The 23291-nt window shown below is 33.1% G+C and overlaps 1 protein-coding gene across 2 annotated transcripts in view; it reads left to right on the top strand.

Moving 5' to 3' along the window:
- The window catches only part of DIAPH3 (diaphanous related formin 3), a 496891-nt gene that overhangs the window by 323540 nt on the left and 150060 nt on the right, over window positions 1-23291 (top strand). For both annotated transcript variants that reach the window (XM_050766531.1, XM_050766532.1), the window contains 2 exons: window positions 3667-3791; window positions 9876-10040. In XM_050766531.1, the coding sequence (XP_050622488.1) occupies window positions 3667-3791; window positions 9876-10040 (290 nt within the window). The remainder of the gene's footprint in view (window positions 1-3666; window positions 3792-9875; window positions 10041-23291) is intronic.

The following is a 23291-nucleotide window of genomic DNA, read 5'->3' as shown; positions in this document are numbered from 1 at the left end:
TAGGGGTATAGCTTCAGGATGAAGACTGGTCTCTAGAAGTACTAAACATATGATTAAAGGGTTAGAACTATCGGCTTATACCCAATGTATGGGTGCGAGAGGGGCTGAAGATTGAGCTCAATCACAAATGCCAGTGATTTAATCAATAGTGCCTTTGTAATGAGGCTTCAATAAGGACTCTGAAAGAGGATAGGGGAGCTTCTGGGTTGGTAACACATGGATGTGCTTGGAGAGTGGATGTGCTGGAAGGGCAATGAAACTGTCCACCACCCCCGTCCCTCCATTCCTTGTCCTGTACATCTCTTCCATTTGGTTGTTCATGAGTTGTATCGTTTATAATAAAGCTATGATCGTAAGTATAGTGCTTTCCTGATTTCTGTGAGTCATTCTAGTGAATTGTGGAACTTCAAGGAAGGGAGTTTTGGGAATCCCCAAATTTATAGTGAGTCAGTCTAGAGTGGTCTTCTCGACTGGCAACTGGCATCTGAAATGAGGGTAGTTTTGTGGGAGTGAGCTCTTCTACCTGTACAGCCTGACACTAAATCTGGGTATTTAGTATCGGAATTGAAGGATTTTGCCCTTAATTTATGGAGTCTGCGCTAACTCCAGTTGTAGGACACCCAGTTGGTATTGGAGAATTAGACAATTGATTGGTGTTGGAAAAATGTATTTGGTGTCAGAAAAAAAATCAAACAATCTATGTTCTCTCCCAACATTTGCCCTGTGCATTTTCTCATATGGGAGTCCCTCAGACCTATTGGTCTGTTCTCTAGATCTTTTGCTAATTTGACATGTGTGCATAATAAAATTGGTTAAGCAGACTAAGTATTTTAAGTACATGGTTTTATTCAAGGTGAGATACTACTTTAATATATAGACTACTTAAAAATAAATACATATATAAAAAGTTATATATATAACTGCACACTCTCCCATCCATCCAGAATGCTTAGGCATACATTCCCTGGGTTTAGGAAGGGAATATGGATTGCTTGTGATTGCAATGGGCAAGAATGTACAAGAAACCCCTTATTATGTGAAAATTATATCTGTTTATTTAAATGTTACTGATGGGGGTTATGAAAATAAAATGGTGATTTCTATAGTAATTTATATATAACACAGTAGTTAAAAATAAGGTCTAGAATGAAACTGCTTGAATTCAAATTCTAGCTTCACCAATTTTTAGTTGTTTGACCTTTTTACTTAGCTACTGATCTCCAGTTTCCTCATCTGTAAAACAGGAATAATAATAATGCCTACTTCATGATGTTCTTGTGGGTTTGAATGAGTTAATTAATAGAAAACACTTAAGACAGTACCTGACATACGTAAACACTTACTACATTTTAGCTGTTGTTATTACCATTACTGTTGTTTTTATTGTCACTGCTACTATTATAACAATTACTACTACCATTATACTACTAATACACTACTTTTTTGGACCTAATTTATAGCACAAAGTGGATGTATGGCTTATAAACATTTCTGAGCATGAATTTACTTAATAAAAGAGACAGGGTCTTGCTCTGTCATTCAGGCTGTAGTGCATTGGTGCCATCACTGGTCACTGTAGCTTCAAACTTCTGGGCTCAAGAAATTTTCCCACCTCAGCCTCCGTGCTAGCTGGGACTACAGGCACATGCCACCATGCCTGGCTAATTTTTTTTTTTTTTTTTTTTTTTTTTTTTTTTTTTAATTTTTGGAGAGACAGAGTCTTACTTTGCTGTCCAGGCTGGTCTTGAACTCCTGGCTTCAAGTTGATCCTCCTGACTCAGCTCCTAAAGTGCTGGGGTTACAGATATGCATCACCATGTCCAGCTTGCTTTTGAACCTTTATTTAATCAGAAGTTGCAGAGTTTTTGGAAGTATAAAAAGTGACTGAACCACCTGTAAGAGTTCTTGAAAAATGATAGAGGAAATGCTAATGAGACTTTCAGGCAGAGATCAAATAGACTAGGAGAGCAAAAGGAATCTCTTCTGTAATGCTGATAGAGAACTTTGAAAGAAGCAAAGAAAAAAATTGCAAATGGGAAGAGTAAATGAAACACCATTGGCTTAATCAAATAGAATCTTGGTTGTGGATAATTGACAAGCAGACATAAAAATGAAAGAGCATAACATAGGAAATATGTGTTACCACTATAAGCAGTGTACAGCAAGGTATTGGGGAAATGAGTTAAATAGTTAAAAAGGTAAGAATCTGTGATTCTTAATATTGAGACCATGACTCAGATAATGGGGTGTATTATAGCATCTGTTGTGTAAATTCAAAGAATCACAGAAAGGGAATACATGAGAAGTAAAACAAACAAAAAAACCTATTGAGAAAATATGCATGAGTATAAATCCACACTAGCTTCATCACGGTGGGAACAAAACGTTAAAGTACCATCACTCTTCAAGCACAAACCAAGTATTATATGTGGTTCTCAGAATAGTTTAATCATTGAACTCCTGAAACATTGCATCTAAGAATTAGATTGCTAATTTTTAAAAATAAGAAAATACATTTAGGTTGTATTAAAAGATGTTAATGTCAGAATACCAAATGTTATTTTCTGTACAATTAGGTTTAAAAAAAAAAAACAATAAAATACCATTTCATATTCTTATACATTATTTTTAATATCTCCTTACTATTTTATTCTTTTGAACCAAGCTTAAAATTAAAAAAAAAAAACTCAGTTTCATTTTGTTGGGCGTTTAGAGGATATTCCTATCCTTACAGATAAAACGTGAATTATACCCATTCTTCAGGATTAATTCAAATCCTAAGAATGGCAGATTACTTGAATTTCTATATTCATTCTTTAATCATCATTTTATATAGTTCACAATGATCAATAACAATAGATTTTTTTAAACCTAGAATTCGTTTGTACCTAAAACAAATAGTTTAAGAGTTGGTTTAGGTCACTCTATCTTTTTTTTTGTACTACTAAATCTTTTTCCTAGTGTCATATAAAATTGACTATGAAAAGATTTTCAGAAATTATCCTTAATGTCTGTTCTGCTGGGTGACCAGTATATTCTCTTAGTGACACAGTGCCCTGGTTTACTATTTCTTCTTCATGTGTACTGTGAGAGCCACTTTAAGTCAAAGAAGGAAAAATATTATTAGATAATAAAGTGTTCAGGATATCAGTAAAGAAAGCTTGACATTTGTCATTATAAATGGCCTCTGCTACTTTTTCTTTCCCATTGTCGATAAGCTTGGACAATAGAAAGCATTTTTCCCCATCTTTCCCGTCTACTCACTGTTCCCTGTCAAGAGATGATTTTGAAAAATGTTAAAATTATATTTAAATCAGTTGAACTTTAAAAAATGTTTTATTTTTGTCTGTGAATAGACTGATGATTTTGTAGTATTTCCAATGGTCAAGAATTCTAATAAAACTTATTTCTTAAGTGTAGTTATTTGTGTATGTGAGCACTTCTTAAATTTTGTCTTATGTTTTAAAGACTGTCTTATTGAATTTCTTTTATAACTAGATTTTAAATTGAAAGGTTAAAAATTAGTGAAATTTATTTTTCCTATTTTATAATGAATTTTCTTACATTATTATGAATTTTTTTCATGGATGTTTTGTTTCTAGGGTGTCTTACCTTTTATATATTATAATTTTGTCCCTTCAAGGCATTTAATATACTCTCTTTTAGTCTCTGTAGAAATGCTGGAAAAGAATTTGAGGCAGATGGGAAGGCAGCTTCAACAGCTTGAGAAGGAATTGGAAACCTTTCCCCCTCCTGAGGACTTGCATGACAAGTTTGTGACAAAGATGTCCATATCCTTTTGATATCTAAATAACTTAAGTCACTAGTCAACTGGAGATACAGTTTATTTAATATTTTAGGTGTCTTTGTGTATCCAGAGATCATTCTGTAGTGCCAAATTACAGAAAATTTAACCTTTGCCTTCTTGCAGGGAAATTTATCAAAGCGTCTGTCTATCATGAATAATACACAAATGTCTGTCTGTCTGTCTGTTTGTTTGTTTTTTGAGACGGAGTCTCACTCTGTCACCTAGGCTGGAGTGCAGTGGCATGGTCTTGGCTCACTGCAACCTCTGCTTCCCAGGTTCAAGCAATTCTCCTGCCTCAATCTCCTGAGTAGCTGGGCGTACAGGCTCTCACCACCACACCCAGCTAATGTTTTTGTATTTTTAGTAGTGACAGGGTTTCATCATATTGGCCAGACTGGTATCGAATTCCTGACCTCAAGTGATCTGCCCACCTCAGCCTCCCAAAGTGCTGGGATTAGAGGCATGAGCCACCATGCCCGCCCACAAATGTATACCCATTAATTTCTATTCTTTTTTCCTTTTTATCAGCTTGGATAATAGTATGTTCTCTCATCTTTTCTCTGTCATATGCCTTATTTCCTTCTGATGTTCATTAAGAATTGAAAAGACATTAAAACTTAGTTTGAGGAAGTTTGACTCTAAAGTTATGATGTGGTTTAGATACCTTTGAAATGTTTGAAGAAGCAGGTACAAGACTTCATAAGCGAGTTTAACTAGTCAGCTTAACTTCAAGAATTGGCATGTATTGTAAATTAGTTTTTGCTCCATAAAATTTAATATTTCCTTTAGAAATACTATATTCTTACAAAGTCAAAATGGAGTTTATTATAGTCACTACTTGTATTGATATTTTCCTAACCTAAATAAATCGATAAATATATGTGTGTATATTCATACACACACACACACACACACACACACACACAAAATAAATAGCATGAGGTTTGTGTCCTGTTTAAGGTTTCCTTTGTATTCAATTATATTTATTATCACTAACTTTGTAGCTTAATCTCTAATGAGTAACTGAAGTAATAAACTTTTTTATTTCTTGAAACTAATGTTGAGTTGCTTTGCAAACCATTTTGTGAAATTGCAGACTGATATCTTTTGTGTTGTAATAAAATATTACTACAATGCATTATTAAAATCCCATATGGACAAATGAATTCTGTGTGAAAGATAACTCACTTCTAAAATGAGCTCTTATAAATAGACACTCCTAATATCTTAAACTGAGGTACTTGAAATAAAATGACTATTTTCCCTCTTTCTACCTCTTCTCTCCTGAGATTTAGTGAATCACAAAATTAATATTTGGCTTGTCATAGATTTTATTGTATATGCTTTCAGCTTAATTGTGAACTAGTTGAATTTTAGCTTCCTTCACTGTCTCTGTCGGGAAATATCATAAAAATATGCTCCAGCAACAATCAATTCAGGCTAATGTGTTTGTTTCCTTTTGTATCTTCCCACCCATCCAGTTTCTTATTTCATTAGGAAGGCTGCCTTTATCACCACACTGAGGAAGGCTTTTTTTTTTTTTTTTAAGTAAAGGTGAAATCTGTATTCCTCAAAAAATTTTTGTGCTACCTTCTCATATGACAAAGTATGCTTTTTAAAATAAATATATTATTGCCGTTATATGTTTCATCATTCTTAGCTTTTTTCTTAATTTTATCATGTTAAAATGTTCATATGTGACAGTTTGTTAATAGCTAAGTACTGTTAATTGAACTACTTATTATTGTTCCCTATAGATATAAAGCAGTTCAGAAAAGATTTTGCTTGCATGTAGCTTCTGGTAGTACACTGTGAGTGCACTAATTATGAAGCTCAGGTTTATAGAACCAAGATGAATTCCTGAGCTTAGAGTAAAGGTTGTAGAATCTTGCTTAGCAGACGATCTCAGGACATATCTATACTTGTATTTATATGACACAAGAAACTGAATGATGTCGGCTTCTTGAAAGGTATGTGGCTCATAAAAAGCAACCAGCAGGAAATCAGAAACAGGAAGGATGATGCTTTGTTGGAAACAATTTTTCATTCTGAGTACAATTATACTCCATGGACAAGAAAGCTACTACATCCTGTCGCTAAATATCACAACCTAGAAGCCTCTAATGAACTGATTAGCATTCATGTATCTCTTGGAAGTCAGATATATGAACAGTTGGTGCACTTTGCTATTGACAAAGCCTATAATCATAAATATTCTTTGCTGAGATTAGATTGCACTCGTTTGCTTTTCATCTTAGTTACACATACTAGTTTTGAAGTAATTAAATTCATTCATTGCAAGTCTTTGTTTACTTTAATTAGGACTGACAAGTCAGATTTTGCATATTAAATGCATTTATACAGATCTTATTAAAATGGCAAATTGTGAGCTCCTTAGATGTTAAAAAATTGAAGAATTTGGAATCTAAAGTGCACAATGAATAAAATATACTTAAAGTTTGTTATTAACCACTTAAACTTTGTTCATGTTTTTCATTTAAATGCTTGTTAATCGAGGTACATATCAAACGTTTGGTTCATTCACCAATTCTGGAAGAATATGTGTATTTTTTAAATTGTTAACAATGTATCTTACAAGTATGTACTTAAACAATTATGATTTAGTGAACTGTTAAATCAATTAATTGAATTGTTTTAAATTATTGAGATACAATTTTATTGTAATGTGAAATTTTACTAATAGCATTTGGTGATAGTATATTGTATTTTTATTCTTTCAATGTATGCTCACTCTTTACCTATACAGCTTAATATTTAAAAAGTTGAATTTAGTGCATCCTTTAAAAAGCATGCACTATCATTTCAAATATCATTGACTTTTTAGTAATAATTATTACCTCCCACTTGCTAAGTCTAGTCAGAGCCTTAATTAGAGTTGACCATTTCCACAGTAACTACTTGCTTGAAAAATGTGAAACCAAATTCAACGTATATCAGTATTGTTACATGCAAACTATTGTATGTGAGGTGTATGTACTTACTAAATTTTTATCGGTGAGAAAATTAACAATATGCCAGATTTGTGTCATGTAGTGCTTGTTCCTTTCTCATGATCTTTAAATTCTGTGATATGTCTTATTTTAAGGAGAATAACAAATAGAATTTAGAGCATTGCACTTGAAATTCTTCTTGCATGAGCACTTGCCTTTCTATTTTCTTCCTACTCCCTCTCCTGTGTCTTTCAGAAAAACTTATTTTGCTAGACATTTATATATTTCTGTATTTATTACAACTTATGTGACAAGTTACTTGACTCCTTTCCATGTTATATTCTTTAAATTTGTTCATTGAAATCCCACTTTATTTTCACACTTTTGTGTGTGTTATTCTATATAGCAATGCTTTAGAAACTTCTGAAATCACTGAGTGGATGCTAAAGCCAGCCCAGTAAATTCATTGAGAGAAAGATTTACTTATATCTATATTCTACACTGCATAATGTACAGCATTTTTCAAATAAAGGAATTTAGTATGTTGAACTTTGAACTGTGGCGACTAGGAAGTAAAATAGAAGGTTGGAATGGATGAAGTGTAAACTTGTGTAATACACAGTCCAGTTGTAAGAGTGGGAAATGGGGCAATTGGGTGATTTATTGTAGCAGATTTTTCTTCTCTTGAATTAGTCTTCTCCCTTTCTTCTCCTTTTTTTCTTCCGATCTTTCTTTCTTGCCTGTCTTCCACTTAATTCCTTCTTAGCCAACTTTTAAAGCTAGCATTAAATGTGCTGCTCTTAATTCTCTCGGAGTCCCCAAATTTATAATAATCTTTTCTTTCTCTGAAGTCGTATTATACTTGCAGGCGAGTACTACCTAATGGAGGGCTCACTGCTCTTTAACAGTCAAGCCTCTGTTGTTTTAGTTAATCTGACTTTCTTAGCCAAGACTTTAACTACCTAACCTCTGTCACTCTATGTAATATCAATTTTTTTTCTACATCATACTTATACTATGTTGAAAATCTGATTCATTATTTATTATCTGTCTCCATACTCTAAAATGTTTCATGACAGCAGGAACTTTGCCTGACTTGTTAGCTACTATTTTTCCTGGTGCCTAGAATACAGTGGAACTCAGTGAACACTTACTGAATGGCTTGCTGGATCCTGTGTACTTAAAAAAGTCTATGAAATATATTAGACACATAGGACTGAATGATGCTGATCCTTGAAAAGTGTGTTAATGGAAGTTGTGGGCATCCTCGGTGACAGAACCCTAATAATGGCAGTATGACCTAAGAATAAATGCAGGATATGTTTGTGGTAGGTGGTTTGGTGATGAGCAGTGCTGGCAGACCAGGAGAAGAATTCCAAGTCTTAGTTGGCCAACACTTAATGCTTGTGTTTCAATGCATGTAAACACAGATTTGGTTATTGTATCTGCCTCTCAAATTGGAGGATGACAGTGATTCTAGTAGAAATTCATGAGAATTTGGCCTCAGTGTTGGTAAAGGAAAACAAAATAGATTTCTCAAAACATCAAGTAATTGGGCTTATATTAATATTTTATAATGAATTTTATGAAATGTTTATTTTGTTGAGTATCCCACATATTTTTCCAAAGCTCTTGACAAATACAGAAGTTGGAATTTAACAGTTTGCCCAAGGACAGCTAACTACATTTGTGTTTTCTTTTTGATGATGATGATGATGATGATGATGATCATGAAGAATTAGAATTCTGTCATATGCTAGTCTACATTTACTCCCTACCTGGCAGTAGTGCTGTCTCTTTTTTCCTTGGTCTTTCATTATTTTTCTCAAAGGGCCTGCATCAGTTTCCTTATTTCATCCTCTACTGATGAAAGTTCTGGCCAGAAGAACCATATATTTTTGAAATTGTGGGCCAAAATAAATTGTAGACATAAAAATCCCATTTTTACCTTCTTTCTCTTGGCCTGCCTGAATACTGTTTTTTATTTGTTTTACATTTTGCTAATGGCTAGTCAAAGTTAATAAAAGGACTTCTGCAAATTTAGCTATGTTCCATTTCTTTAAATGTCCCTATTTAAAGGAGCCATGGGCAATTATGAGTGATGCTCTCTCTAAAAGAATCATTTTTTCTGGATGTGGTATAGTCATATTATATCTGACTGCATTAGCAGTTTGCCACACAAGAAAGAAAATTTCATTGTTTATTTAGAAAATGTTTTCTAATATCAGTGACTGTCACATTCACATTAAATTCATCTTCTTAATTTCAGTGGGTTTTGAACTATATTGTCATGAGTGAGAGAAGAACATTTCTATATGTGTGTGCCTATGTATGTAATAATAATTTTTAATAATCTAATGCATAAAGGAAATTATATACCAGTTTTCTAAGAGAAGTTAGAACACTAATTTGCTTACATAATGGAAGAAGTTTTCAGTTTAACTCTTAAAATTGTATTTTGTTTGCTTTTAGAACCTTAAAGTTTAAAATAAATGACGGATAATAATAACAAGTATTTTTGTGTGCTACTAAATGCCCACTTTTCTGAGAACTTTGCATGTGTTAACTCATTGAGTCCTCTCAGTAGCCCTGTCAGTTGGTGATATTATTATTCCCATTTTACAGATGAGGAAACTGAAGCACAGAGACATGAAGGCACTTGCCCACAGGCACACTACCACCAAGTATAGGAGCTAGAAATTGATCCCAAGTTGTCCAATTTAACTGTTGTGCTTAATGCTTGTACTGTTGATTTCAGTATCATTGCAATTACTCAGCTGCCAACTACTGAACTATAATTTTAAATCATATTGTATGATCTGCATATTATATATTATTATGGTAAGTTGGAAGAAAAAATTTTTAAATATGTTAAAGAGAAATATTAAATACATAAATCTTTTCTAATGATTTCCCAAAGTTAATTGGCAATTGAATTTAAGATTTTGTTGCTATGCAGTATAGACTGACTTTAAGAATGGTAAACTATTAGAAGTAATTTTAGAATTTTGGAAATGTAATAATGGTGGCGATTAGACTAAAGCATTGGATTTACAGAGTTCTCACCCCCCAAAGCATTACTTTGTAAATTTCAGAATACCTTAACTATAGTATACAGATTTGTTATCAGTGCAAAAGAACAATATGAGACAGTTTCGAAGTTACACGAAAACATGGAAAAGTTATACCAGAGTATAATGGGATACTATGCCATTGATGTGAAGAAGGTGTCCGTGGAAGACTTTCTTACTGACCTGAATAACTTCAGAACCACATTCATGGTATGGTAAAAAAATAATTGTTTTTTAAAAAGTTTTTTTTATTTATACTGTCTTATTATCTCATTACGTCGTTCTACTCTTGTTGCTGTAGGAAAACCTATATTTTCTGATTTTGAAAGTCAACTATAAAATTTCAGATTTAAAAATCTATTGAAAAATGTACGGTTTGTTCTCCTTTTGACCTTTCCAACATTAAGCTGTAATCAGACATTTTGATTGAAAAAGTGACAAATTCTGAAGTTCTTCATAAAGACTCCCTTGCTGACTGATTACAGAGCAATTCTGTAATAAGTTTTTGGCTATGAATTTGTTTCTTTATACTTAAGATCAATTTGTATTTTTGTGATATAATTTTACCAAATTCCATGCAGCTTTTATAAGGCTTTTTTTCCTTTTCTTAATGCATTGTACAATAAGCTACATGCAATTTGCCTTTGAATAGGTTTTACATTCGTAGGGCTTCCTTTCGATATTTTAATAGGGAGATCAGGCCTTTGATGTGGAATACTTTCATTTAGGCATTAAAAATATCTTTTCAAAAATATTAGCTGATTAGATGGGGGGAAGAAAAGAACTACACATATATTAAAGTGAGGAGGCATTTTTGCCTCCCTAGGGAAACTGGTGATACATTTCTACAGTGAAAAATGGTTATTCTTAATAGATGGGTAAGTCATTTCTGTATTTTAGCAATTGTTTGTGGCGATTAAAAAGTTTTGAGGTGTGAAGAAAAAGAAGGTTGAATTTAAAGAACTGGTTCTTTTTAATCTCAGGAAAACTTTATTGCTGAGGTTGTTGGACTTGGTTATAATTATTTAGTTAGGATTAGATAACCTTTTAATAAAAATAGTATGTTAAAGGAAAACTAGTTTACAAGAAATACACATTTGGTCACAGTTCTAATTTATTTTCTCCACAAATTCAAAGCAATCTGTAAATTATTTTTCACTGTCAGAAATGAATTTGGTTAATAAATATATTTATGATATACCTGTATGTGTCACATACTTTGCAATATATTATTTTAAATTTTGCAATGTTTTGTGAAGCAATATGGCTTAGTGGAACTAGTAAAGACTTTGCTGTCTGAGAGAGCTAGATTTGAATTTTATACGAGTTATGTGTCTATGAAGACTTATTTAACCTTGACCTTCAGTTTCCCCATTTGTTTTAAAAAAGTAATGTGAATTCCTTCCCCATGAAAATGTTTTAAGTATTAAATGATATAATATATAGTTAATGTTTATCATAGGTCCTGGCACATGGTAGTTGCTCAATAAATCATGCAGTAAACGGTTAATTCAGCAGGCTTGGGGTGCTCAAAACCTTCATATTCCAGAGAACACTGACCCCTGACTGGCTACTAAGAGACCTAGAAATATCCTGCCTGATAAGGGCATTTTATATACCTGGGGTCTTGGGCCAACCTATATAGATATGCTAACAATGTGATTTATGGTGAACACCTGTTTTGTTTACCTGAGGCCCTGGGCCACACTGTCTCCATTTGACCTCTTACTGAGCTGGAGATAGAATAGCTAAGATTAGTCTTCCAGGCAGTCTATGCTTAAGTGACTGACTCTCAATAATAAAATCCTTGACACCAAGACTCACGGAGGCTTCCCAGGTTTGCAATACTTTGTACATATTGTCACATATTGTTTTGGGGAAGATGAAGCATTGTCTGTTGGACTCCACTGAGAGAGGGCAATGGGAAACTTGGACCTGGTTTCTCCTGAAGTCTGCCCTTTGCACATTTTTTCTTTTAATAGTGTTTGTAATAAACCATCACAGTTAATATAATGGCTTTTCTGAGTTCTATGAGCCTTTCCAGCAAATTATCAAACATGAGGGTGTCTTGGGGAACTCTGACACAATTGTGCATCAAGTATAAAATGGATATATGAAGTAATAATATCCTTCTATTCTGAGTATTTTCTATAAGCCAGATGTTCTTCTAAATGCCTTACATATAGTATGTCAGACAAGCCACACAATTCTTCTATGGCAGATAAAGGAGCTGAGGCACAGAGATGGAACATATCCAGCTCAGTGTTGTACTGTTATAAAATGGTCGAAATAGAATTTAAACCCATAAAATCTTCTTTAAAGCCTTCTTTAAGGGCCCTAACTCTTAAACATTATGTCACGCTGCCTCTTGTATTCTACAGTTTATGTTCCATTTCACAAATTATAACACTGACGTTTGGAGGGTTTCCTAATGAGATCAATGCCATATTGATTGTAAGGGATCCAGTTGGGATTTGAATCCAGATCCCAACTATGTAAAGTATACATATTTTAGATCGATTATTTACAAACCAAATTATTGTTCCAAAAAAATGACCACTTTTTCTTTTTTTCTATTGGGAGAGGGGTTAGGTTTCAAGCTAGTCCGGTTTGACACAGCAATAGCAGTCATGCATTTAATAGATGTTCATAGATCTAAAAGGATTAGAGGGTTTTGGCATTCTATGGGTAACTTGGCATTTCATGTGGGCAAGTAGTGGGCAGAGAGAGAAAGTGTTTGAATGAGAAAAGGGTTCCAAAAAGTGGGTAACAGAGTGACAGCTATACTTTGTTTCAGAGTTCTTATGGGTCCTAAAAGTCACTACTACCACACACACATTCATGTGTACACTGCACTAAATTAAAATTGTTAACACTAGATTTAATAAAAAATTATTAAATCTAAACAATAGTATATAGAAGAAATTTTATTTAGGAGATAAATAAGCATGAAGGCTGGAAAGGAAGTGATTGTAACAAGGTGGTGAGATTTTCTACAGGTACTTCATTCTCTTCTATTTTTCTTTCTTTTTTTGGGATAAATATGATTATACTGCTTAAATTTTAAACAAAATATATCTCTTTGAAGTCTGGAGTGGTAATATTGGCAAAAACTCCTGACAAATAAATGTCTCATTTTGTCAGAGTCTTCTGAGCTCTTGGGTTGCTCTTTAATTCCGTATTATTCAACTTTGAAAACCAGGTTAATATGAGTGAGTCAGTATGGAAATATTAGATCTGTAGCTAAAGAAAGATGTAGAGTTTTATTTGTTGAAGATCTTGTTCTGGAAATCCACAATCATAGGCAAAAATTTTCTTCTTAAAAAGTACTGTTAAAATGTTTCCATTGTTTATCCTCTGGCATTTAGTTATACTTCTGGTCATGAATGAGCAGGTTTTATTATAAGGTGAAGGCTTATTTTTGTATTACATATCGGGGGTTGGAACCACTGTCTTCACTCCATACCTACTCCCCACATTGGCAGTTTTCCATGGAATGTTTTCTCTCAAGTTCAGGCCACTGTACTTAAGTGTTTCCTATGCTTGGAGCACTTTCTCCATACTCTGCCTGGCTAAATTATCATACCCATCCCTCTAATCTCTGTTCAGACATTTCTTCCTTTAGTAAGATCTGTGTCTGTCATATTTATCTTTGTATCTCTAGTGCAATTCATGGCATATAATAGATAAATTTGTTGAGTAGCAGATGATCAATGGGTGATTTAATAGCTAACATATATAGAGCTAACCATGCATTTGAAGCTATATTTACTCATTTAATCCTTATGGTAGCAAACAGATGTAGTATGCGTACTGTTATTATTCCCATTTTTCAGATGAGGAAACAGGTATAGAGAGATCCTGACTTGTCCATCATTACATAGCTGGCAAGGAGCTCAGATGCTTCTCCAGGCTGTCTGACTCCAGCGTCTATACTATACATGGCTGACCTGTGTTAACATCTATAAAATGCATAACTGCTATTGCTGTGTCAAACAGAACTAGCTTGAAACCTAACCCCTCTCCCAATAGAAAAAAAAAAAAAGAAAAAGTGGCCATTTTTTGGAAAAATCGTTTGGTTTGTGAATAATTGATCTAAAATATGTATAATTTAAGATTGTCTTGGGATTTAAACTTAAGCAGTTAAAGGCTGGGTTTAAAAGCTTTCTGCTATACATTTGACTAACTCATACAGTCTCTCCTCAGTGTTTCTGGGATCTTATGACTAATTTGTATAGATACAGCCCTTCGGGTTCATTTTTTTGTTTGCTCTATGAGAGCCTTGTTACAATAGCTAAAGAAGGAACATCTGTTCCAGACTGCTGCCTCAAGCCATGTAGACCAAGGGGGAAAAGTTTCAAAATCTTGTAGCTTCTCTGAGGAACAGCTGTTTACTTTGACAGCAGTTTCAGTCACTCCTCTTCTACTTAAGAATTCTCAACTGGGAATTAATTTTTTTAAACAGTCTACTATAGATAATATGCTCATTGGGAATGGTTCTATTTCGAACTACTGATCAATTTCCCAAGAAATAGGGAGTAAGTTTGCATTGTAATTTTGTTTAGCTTTATGTTTGTTACCATGATCAACAGAACAAAACCAAAACAACTACCATGGTTTGAATAGTTGCTTCTTACTAGATCCAGTGTCCGGTGCTTTGCATGAAGCGTCTCACCTCGTCTTTACAGTGTTTTTTGAGGTCCAGAATGTGACAGGTGAGAGAACTGCAGGGTGGAAAAGCTCCATGTCTTTGCAGAGAAGCTTCAGACTTGGTAGGGCTAAGACTGAATGGAAGCCTGCCTGACTCCAAGGCCTGTTCTTTAACAGCTTCAGGTACATTGCTGCTCAGAGAGTTTGCAAGAAAAGCCAAGGTTGTAATTTTTAAGAGTGTTTTTGATAACTTACTAGAGAGAATCAGCACAGGGGCATACTTTATTTTCATACTCCTTGGGTATAATAATTGTCTATTTACATTGATGGGTTCATGATAGAAGAATGTTTTCAGATCTGCTTCTATTTCAAAGCATGAAATGTGTTCTCTTAAAATTAGAGGACTATTAATGTAAAGCCAGGTTGCTGGGATGAAGGATAAGGTGAAGGGTAGAGGGTCAGCATCTTTCCGTAATAGATTTTTATTTACTATAAGACTTGAGTGAAGATAAAAGTTCAGATTGGAGGTACTAGGTGGAAATATCTGACCTCATACTATATGCTGAGTAAATCGGTAGTGTGTCAGGCATCAAGCTTTATACCAAGTGAAGTTCATACCTTTATTCATGTAGTGCTGTATAGCAATAATCATTGTTTTCTATTTGTGACTGGTTTTAGATTCATTACATGCTATTAACCAATCTATTTGTTATTAGCAAATGATATCATGCTTCTACAGGATGAATTGAGCTCATGGAATTTTTGTTGAATCTTGTGAGCAACCTCATCCTCCTTAATCTGTCCAACAGCTGTAGCATGTTCATGTTTGTCGTTGGAGTTTAAACCTAGTTTTTCTGCCTTTCATTGGTCACTGTGGCTTTGAAGCATAATGTATGTACTGTTCCCACTTTCCATTCGTATTAGAGGATTTTGATCTAATTGCTTTTTCTCACATACCCCAAACTACATGGTCTCTTCCTTAATGCTCTGTTATCCGGGTGATGCTTCTCCTAATTAGTACGAGTAGAAGCCCGTACTAATTAATCCATTAACCCAACTTTACTGAAAGTTCTTTTACTATTCTCTTTCTTTATCCAGAATTATTAGCATGGTATAACGCTTTTAGCTACTTAAGCAAATTTCATCTGATGTCTTATTTGTTTTGCTTAACATCTCATCTTAAAGAAATTCTTCCTAATGCTTTCATCCTCTTCACACTCCTTTGTTACAGATCTCCTTACAGGTAACCTATTTCAAAATAATTTTTCTACCAAATTATACTTCTTAAAAATGTGTCGTTTTTCTGTTTTAGTTAGACATATGTAGCTATTATGTGGAGTCTCTGAGTTTGCAGTATCACCTATTCTCATAGAGAATACTTTTTTTTATTTCTGTGACTTATTTTTGAGCACATGAACATTTCCTGTTGGGATTTTAAAGTACTGAAAAAGGCCACTACACTCCTTTCTTAATCATAGTTTCTAAGACGTTGAATATCTGGAAACCCCACTTTGAGTTTAGGATTTAGAGGGCAACAAAAAAAATCCCTGCCTTAAAAAAAGATCATTTTTGCATACAATAAATGGAGAAGCATTATATTGGTATTCTCTTTTTTTGTATATGGGTATAGACATATGTGCCAAACTTTGTAGTTATTATTTTCTAGTTCATAAAATCCAGTCTCTTTCTCCCGTAACTTAATTTCCTATATATAACTCCCATCTGAATTGCCTGTGATGACAATCAAAGAGAGACATGGTTAGTCCTGTTTTCTTCAAATCTTGCATGATTGATGAAACCTGCCTATGATAGGCCTCAGCCAATTCATTTGTTATTAATAGTGATGTTTTGCTGTTTGCCGTTCTAGTGGGAATACAGCAGTGGTTGAGATGCAAGTCCTGGCGTCAGAGCACCTTGGAGTTGAGTCCCATCTCTGTAGATTATTAGTAATATGAGTATAGGCAAATTACTTAACCTTACTGAGCCTCAGTTTTCTGATAACAACAGCATGCATCTCTTAGGGATGTTACTTTTTGAAGATCAAATCACATAACATACATATACCTTCAAAACAAGTTATCCATGTACAAATAATAGAAGTCTAGTAATTTTACATTTTCAATCTCATTATAACAGGATCAATACTGTATTTTATCCTTTTTTATTTTTATGCTCCCATATAGAATACTGTGAAATAAATAGCGACCTATTTTGCATGTATAGCTCTGGCTTTAGAGTATTTCTACAGTTTTGTTAAAGTTATGTTTCATTTAGGTAAAAATTTGTCATTCGTGCTGTTTGCCGACATTAAGTCAATTTTTGGTTTATAAAATTGAAATCTATCTTGTGAACAAATATAAAATCAATTATAACTCAGTTAATCTTGCTGCATCTGTTGATCAAGTATAATTTATTATTCTACTGAATTCTCAGACTAAAGTAGTGAAGTGCCAAACAAAAATGAAATCATCCAGTCAGAGGATATTTTTAGTGTAAAATTGTTTTTGATAAGGAGGACAGCCAGAACAAAACTCATTTTGCCAAATCATTTAGATTACACAAGTTTGATCCTTGTCAACTCTAAATGCCATTTGTGCTGACTACTATGTGGACCAACTAGATCATCAAAAGGAATGTCAAAGCACTAAGCATTTCCTGTGTGCTCCTAAATCTTGTAGATTGACTCATTATATGTGTTAGAGGAAGGAAAATCATGTACAAGTCCTGTGGTTGAGTGTTGAGCCAGCTTGTGCAATTATAATAGGAAGCATCTTCTATCCTTGCTTAATTTGGTGGGCTTACAACTTGAAAATTGTATTTGGAGTCTTTTCACATAAGACTTATGTCTTCATTAGCACCTTTGTTATTCTGAGATCAAACTTGGAGCTATAATGCTCCAAACCTAGAACAAAATAAATATGCTAACTATAAGACTGTTTTTCTTATTATCCTTTAGTATCTGTTTATTAAGGAATTAGATCAATTTCAGGTGCTGAATATTTTGAGTTTGCAACTTTGAAAAATAATTTAATTCTGATAGGTTCTCCTAATCTTTAAGTTCTTCACAATAAAAACAGACCTTACTAATTGGCTTACTTTTCTTTCTTTCTTGGTAAGATTTATTCTTACTATGCGTTGCTAAATGGGATAATAACTGGATTTGACTGCCAGGTTCTGTATGAGTAAGTGACTGCTAATTTTTATTTCTTTTCCACATTTTAAGTATTTTGTTTGTTCCCTGAAATAATGTAGCAAAAGGTAATGCCTAGATTATTCTAACACGGTAGTGAGAATAAAAATAGATTGATAGTGTAGGGAAAAGAAATCAACTTAATAACTAATACATAATAATAAGATATATTAACTCATGTAATTAAAAAGGTGACATTAACCTAGAATACCACAAACAAAATTGAATAAAATGGTATGTTCTTTGTACATCAGATGCAGTGGCCTTTTCTAGATTATTCTCATACACCCTCACATAGAGACAAGAGGAGAGGGAGAGATAGAGAGGATACATGTTAACTTAAGGCTATTTTTTATGTTATATTTTAAACATAATTAGGTTTATGTGGCCAGGCATGGTGGCTCAGGCCCATAATCCCAGCACTTTGGGAGGCCAAGTGCGTGGATCATGAAGTCAGGAGATAGAGACCATCCTGGACAACATGGTGAAACCCCGTCTCTACTAAAATACACAAAAAAAAATTTGCCAGGCATGGTGGTGCGCGCCTGTAATCCCAGCTACTCGGGAGGCTGAGGCAGGGGAATCACTTGAACCCAGGAGGCAGAGATTGCAGTGAGCCGAGATCGCACCACTGCACTCTAGCCTGGCGACAGTGCGAGACTTTGTCTCAAAAAAAATAAAATAAATAAAAATAAAATAAATAAATAGATAAATTAGGTTCATTTGAGACTAGTGGGACTTTAGTTGGATGTTTGTCTTGAATAGGTGATTAGCAGCAACTCAAAAAACTGCTGCCTTATCAGCAAGCATACCTTTAAGCACACTATGACTGCCATCTTGTGCATAGCTAGCTGTGCTTGTATTTAGCCTCGTAATTGGGAGATAGAAATAATATTTTTATTGTATAGTACTTCCGAACAAAAGGGAACAGAACACACAATGGGAAATCAAATTATACTCTGGGAAAAACCTTATTACAAACATCTTATACTTTATCTATTAAAGAAATGTGAATAGGTTGAAGTATCTCATTTACTTGAAAATTTTGAGAAGTGTGGAAGGAATTGCAAAGAAACTCATAGCAAAGTTAAGAAGGACCAGTAATGTTACATCCCTGATGGGTTAATAAGTAATTTGTTGTTTTTGCCTGAGACCGATTTCACAATAAATAGCAACTTAAGCTGAGACAGTTTACTAATCAGCACCTGCACATCCTTTGGGATATTCTAGTTTGTTCCTCAAAGGATAGTTTCCCATTTTCATAAGTTTCACGGTCATAAAAGTTCAACTAATAGCAACGCATGTTGAATGTTAAGATGATGAATTGTTTGTGCCAGAGCACAGTATATCATGTTCTCCTGTTTTCATTGATAGCAGTTTTTTAATTGGATTTGGTAATACTAGAAGAATTATTTTGATTAATTTTACTGTCATTAAAGATTTTTTTCTAAAACATCTACCTTGTAATTATTACAATAAACTTATTTTCCACAAAGTAGCTATAATTTATTGTTTGTTTTTGGCACTTTGGGAAAATTTTTACAGTTTTACATTTAGTTACCAAAGAAAATAATTTTAATGGAAAACTGAAAAGTAGATCACATAATTTCTATATTCTTACAGACTTTGGTGACTAGTATTAATGTTTTAAATTTTTTTCCTGTTCCACTACAGGAATATTTATGAGAATACAGAAATGTATTTTTAAGGATTTTTTTCCAAATTAAAATATTTTCCACTTATTCCTAAAGCTGAAGTCATCAGGAGTTCCTAGAAAGTAGTAATTAAGTATGGTGAAGCATTGCCTTTTCTTAAAGTTAAATAACCCTAAGCAAGGTGTTTAGTGGGAATGTGTGAGACCTGCATGTGCTTGTTTACCTTGAGAAAATTAGTCTTGTTTTCATAGTACCTAACAGTCACTCCCCTGGAAAACATGGAGATTTAAGTTAGGTTTGTCTAATCTAATCTCATTTAGTTGAATACTTAGGAAAAAGTAAAGATTTTCGAGTTGAGTGAAATCTGTGCTAAAGAGATCCCTGACTTGTATAGCTTGAGTATCCATTAATATTGAATGAAATAGAACTCTGAACAAGAAGACATTCATAAGCTTTTCAACATTTTTTTCAAAAAAAAAAAGTTAATTAAATCTCCTAGTTTTCTGTGCCACAAAAATATACAGGATATCATGTTGAAAAATGTTGAGCTGGATAGGTGAATCTATTTAAATGGACTAAGACTCAAATAGAGATGAAGTACGATCAAAAAGTCAGAATCTATGGCAGCCTACTTGTATTTAATGCTATCATTTTTATGTTTCATGTTTTATTAAAATTTTATTTTATAACATAAAATTAGACTGATATACCTGTCAAGTAAAGGCATATTTGGAATATAGGCTGTTTATGATGCTTTTTTTGGAAGGAGGGAAAAATACACATTGATATTTTAAATTGTACTTTTAGGGAAAAATATAAAACAAATGTTAATTGTATTATTGGGCAGTGTTTTAAGTTAATTTTTTAGGAATGTCTAATTTCAAGTGAAAGCAGTACTTTTGTGGAGAAAACACAGGAGAGCTAACTCTTATTTTCCAGAATGAAATATCATAATGAACATTAGATTTAGAATATTAAAAACAATGTGCATATATATGTAAATTAAATCTTTAGAGGTATAATAGCTAGACTTGAGGTTGAGAACTACATCTTGCCTTCCATATTTAATTCGCCACTATAGCTTCCCTGCCAAGTGATACAGCTTGTATTGGATGCAACCATTTTACTCCTGATCAACTCAATGTACCATCGTATTCCAACATCTCTGAATAGAAAGCATTCATATTCTCATAGGAACTATGAAAATTGGCACTCCCCCATATGTTTGATGGAAGCATATATAATTGATAAAAGCCAGAAAATGTTTTTTCTTGAATTGTTGCTGGATAAATGTGTTTGAGGCATTTCATTAATGATATTGTAATAATAAAAAAATTATTGATGTTATTATAAAGAAATAATTCTTGTTAACATTTATATAAGGCTAAAATTTATGTGTGAAGCAATGATATAAGCTATTTACATGTTTTATCTCATTTATTTCTTAAAATATCCTTATATTGCAGGTACTATTTTGTCCATGTTACAGTAGAGGAAACTGAGACATAGTCACACAGCTATTTAGTGCTAGGTGGTTATTTAAACCAAACAATATAATTTCAATTTCAATTTCTACCCCCTTATAATTATACTGTCTTTATAATATGCAGCAATAAGCTCAGATCGATTTTTTTTTTACAACTTCTAAAAGTGGCGAAATGTCATACTTAATGTATTCTTGAAGACATTCTTGATCTTCAGTTCCACAGTCTTTTTTTTTGAGTGCTTGTTCAGGACTCATATGATATGGCTGTCCAATTACCTTTTTTTTTTTTTTTTTTTGGTTTATAACCTTTGGGTCATGAAACACACATGTATAAAGTATCCCCCAAAATACATAGTGAATAAGAGCTGCTGCATTATATGAACATTTAAAAAAAATAAGATCTCTGTGTTGTTCAACCCTATAAAACAGTATACTTTTGAGGACTTTGCTTATCACAATACAATTTACTAGGGACTCTTAAAAATCCATGCCACCAAAATACAACAAACTATTTTAAAAACGTGGCTGTCCTGTGAGAAAATTAGGGAAATCTCCAAGGCAAAAGTAGTTAAAGAGAAAGAATGAAGTTGAAACCTGAACAATAAGCACAGGTGAGCAAAGGGGAAAACTAGGCTTGCCCTGGGAAATGAAAAACAAGACTACAACTTGGTGAATACAATGAATAAAACGTTTACAATAAACCTGTGACAAAAGCAAATTAAAGTTATTCAGGTTAGAAATGATCCTTGGTTATTTACAGAAGCAAATTCAAATCTGTGCCAGAGGACCTACAATTTAGATCCTCAAGAGTCTCACAAATTAAGTTCAATTAAGTGAGAACACTCAATCGTAACCACCAAACATACAAAGAAACCAGGGATTGTGTGGTGAAATGATCAGAAAAAGTTAATACATATAGGCCTCCAAGACCCCAGATATTTAGTATCAATATATGAAATATTTAAGGAAATTTAACATTAAAGTTTTAAAAAGAGAAAAAGCAACAGGAGAACACTAAAAATGAACAATTTTGAAAAAAACAAATAGAATGTATGGAAATGAAAGTGTGATGGTTGAAATTAAACATTCAGTGGATTAAAGAGCAGGTTATGTTCACTTAAGGATAGAAATGGTGAATTGCACAATACCTCTGAATAAATTGTCCAGAGTGCAAACCAGGGAGACGGTATAATTAGAAGTGTAAAATACTTCTTAAGAAACATGGGGAACAGGATGAGAAGGCCTACCACTTGTATAATTAAAGTCTCAGAAGAATAGACTCAAAAAGAATGAAAGACAATATTCAAAATGGTGGCTAAGAATTTTCCAGATCAGGAATCCATAGAATAGGAAATACAACTTATACCAAGCCAGATAAATAAAATGAGACTCACTTCAAATAAATAATGAAGCTGCAGAACACTAAAGTCAAAAAGATTTGCAGCCAGAGAGAAAAGATATGACCCCCAACGCAACAACAATTAGATACAGATTACTTTTCTGCAAAAATGGAAGGCTAAGGAGAGTGAGATCTTTAAGTGATGCACAAACATAAATGTTCTTCTAATTTAGGGTATACAGCAAAAGATCTTTATAGAGCACAGGTGGAATTATCTACTATCTCTAGATAAACAAAAAACAAGAGTGTTTTTCATCAACATCTTTATGTTAAAAGATTTTTTTAAGAGACTGTCAAACATTTTCTTAAGTAGCCAGATAGTAAATATTTCAGGTTTGCAGGCAATACAGTCTCTGTTGCAACTCTCGTGTAACAGTGCAAAAGCAGCTATGCCCAATATGTAAATAAACAGCTGTGGCTATGTACCAGTAAAACTTTATTTACAGAATACATGGTCAATCTAAGGATTGTAGTTTGCTAGCTTCTGCTTTAAAGGTTGTATTTTAAGAAGCAACAAATTAAAAAAAAAAAAAAAAAAAAAAAAGAAGAAGAAAAAGATTTGAGAGATAAGAAGCCATAGCTATTATGAAAACAAATGTAAAGAAAGTACACAATAAAACAATGTTATATAAATTTATAAATTGAGTGAGAGAGATTTAGAATTTGGGTTTTGTTTATTCAAGGGAGAAAGGGAGATATAGATATTAATTAACTTTAGGTCTAGTTAAGTTGCTAATTTGTTTAATAAAAATACAAGGATAACCAGTGAAAGGATAGAAATATCAAGTATAAATTCTAAACTGTAGTGAGAGAAATAGACTAAGAAAGACACACCAAAAAAAAAAAAAAATGAGGAAAAATAAAAGTAATTGCATAGCTAAAGCTAGACAAATAGATGGAAACAAACATTTTATAAATCACAATAATTTTTTTAAAGGACTGTAATATCATATAAAAAATAAAATCTAGTTTTATGCTCTTTATAAGAGACCCCCCTGTAACCTATGGATATAGAAATGTTTGAAGTAACAGGACAGTTAATGAAATATAAGGCAAATATTAATCAAAAGGAAGAGGGAAA

Source organism: Macaca thibetana, chromosome 17, assembly GCF_024542745.1.
Source record: "Macaca thibetana thibetana isolate TM-01 chromosome 17, ASM2454274v1, whole genome shotgun sequence".
NCBI lineage: Eukaryota > Metazoa > Chordata > Mammalia > Primates > Cercopithecidae > Macaca > Macaca thibetana.
Note: the sequence above shows the minus strand (reverse complement) of the source record. Positions and strands in the feature narration are given on the sequence as shown.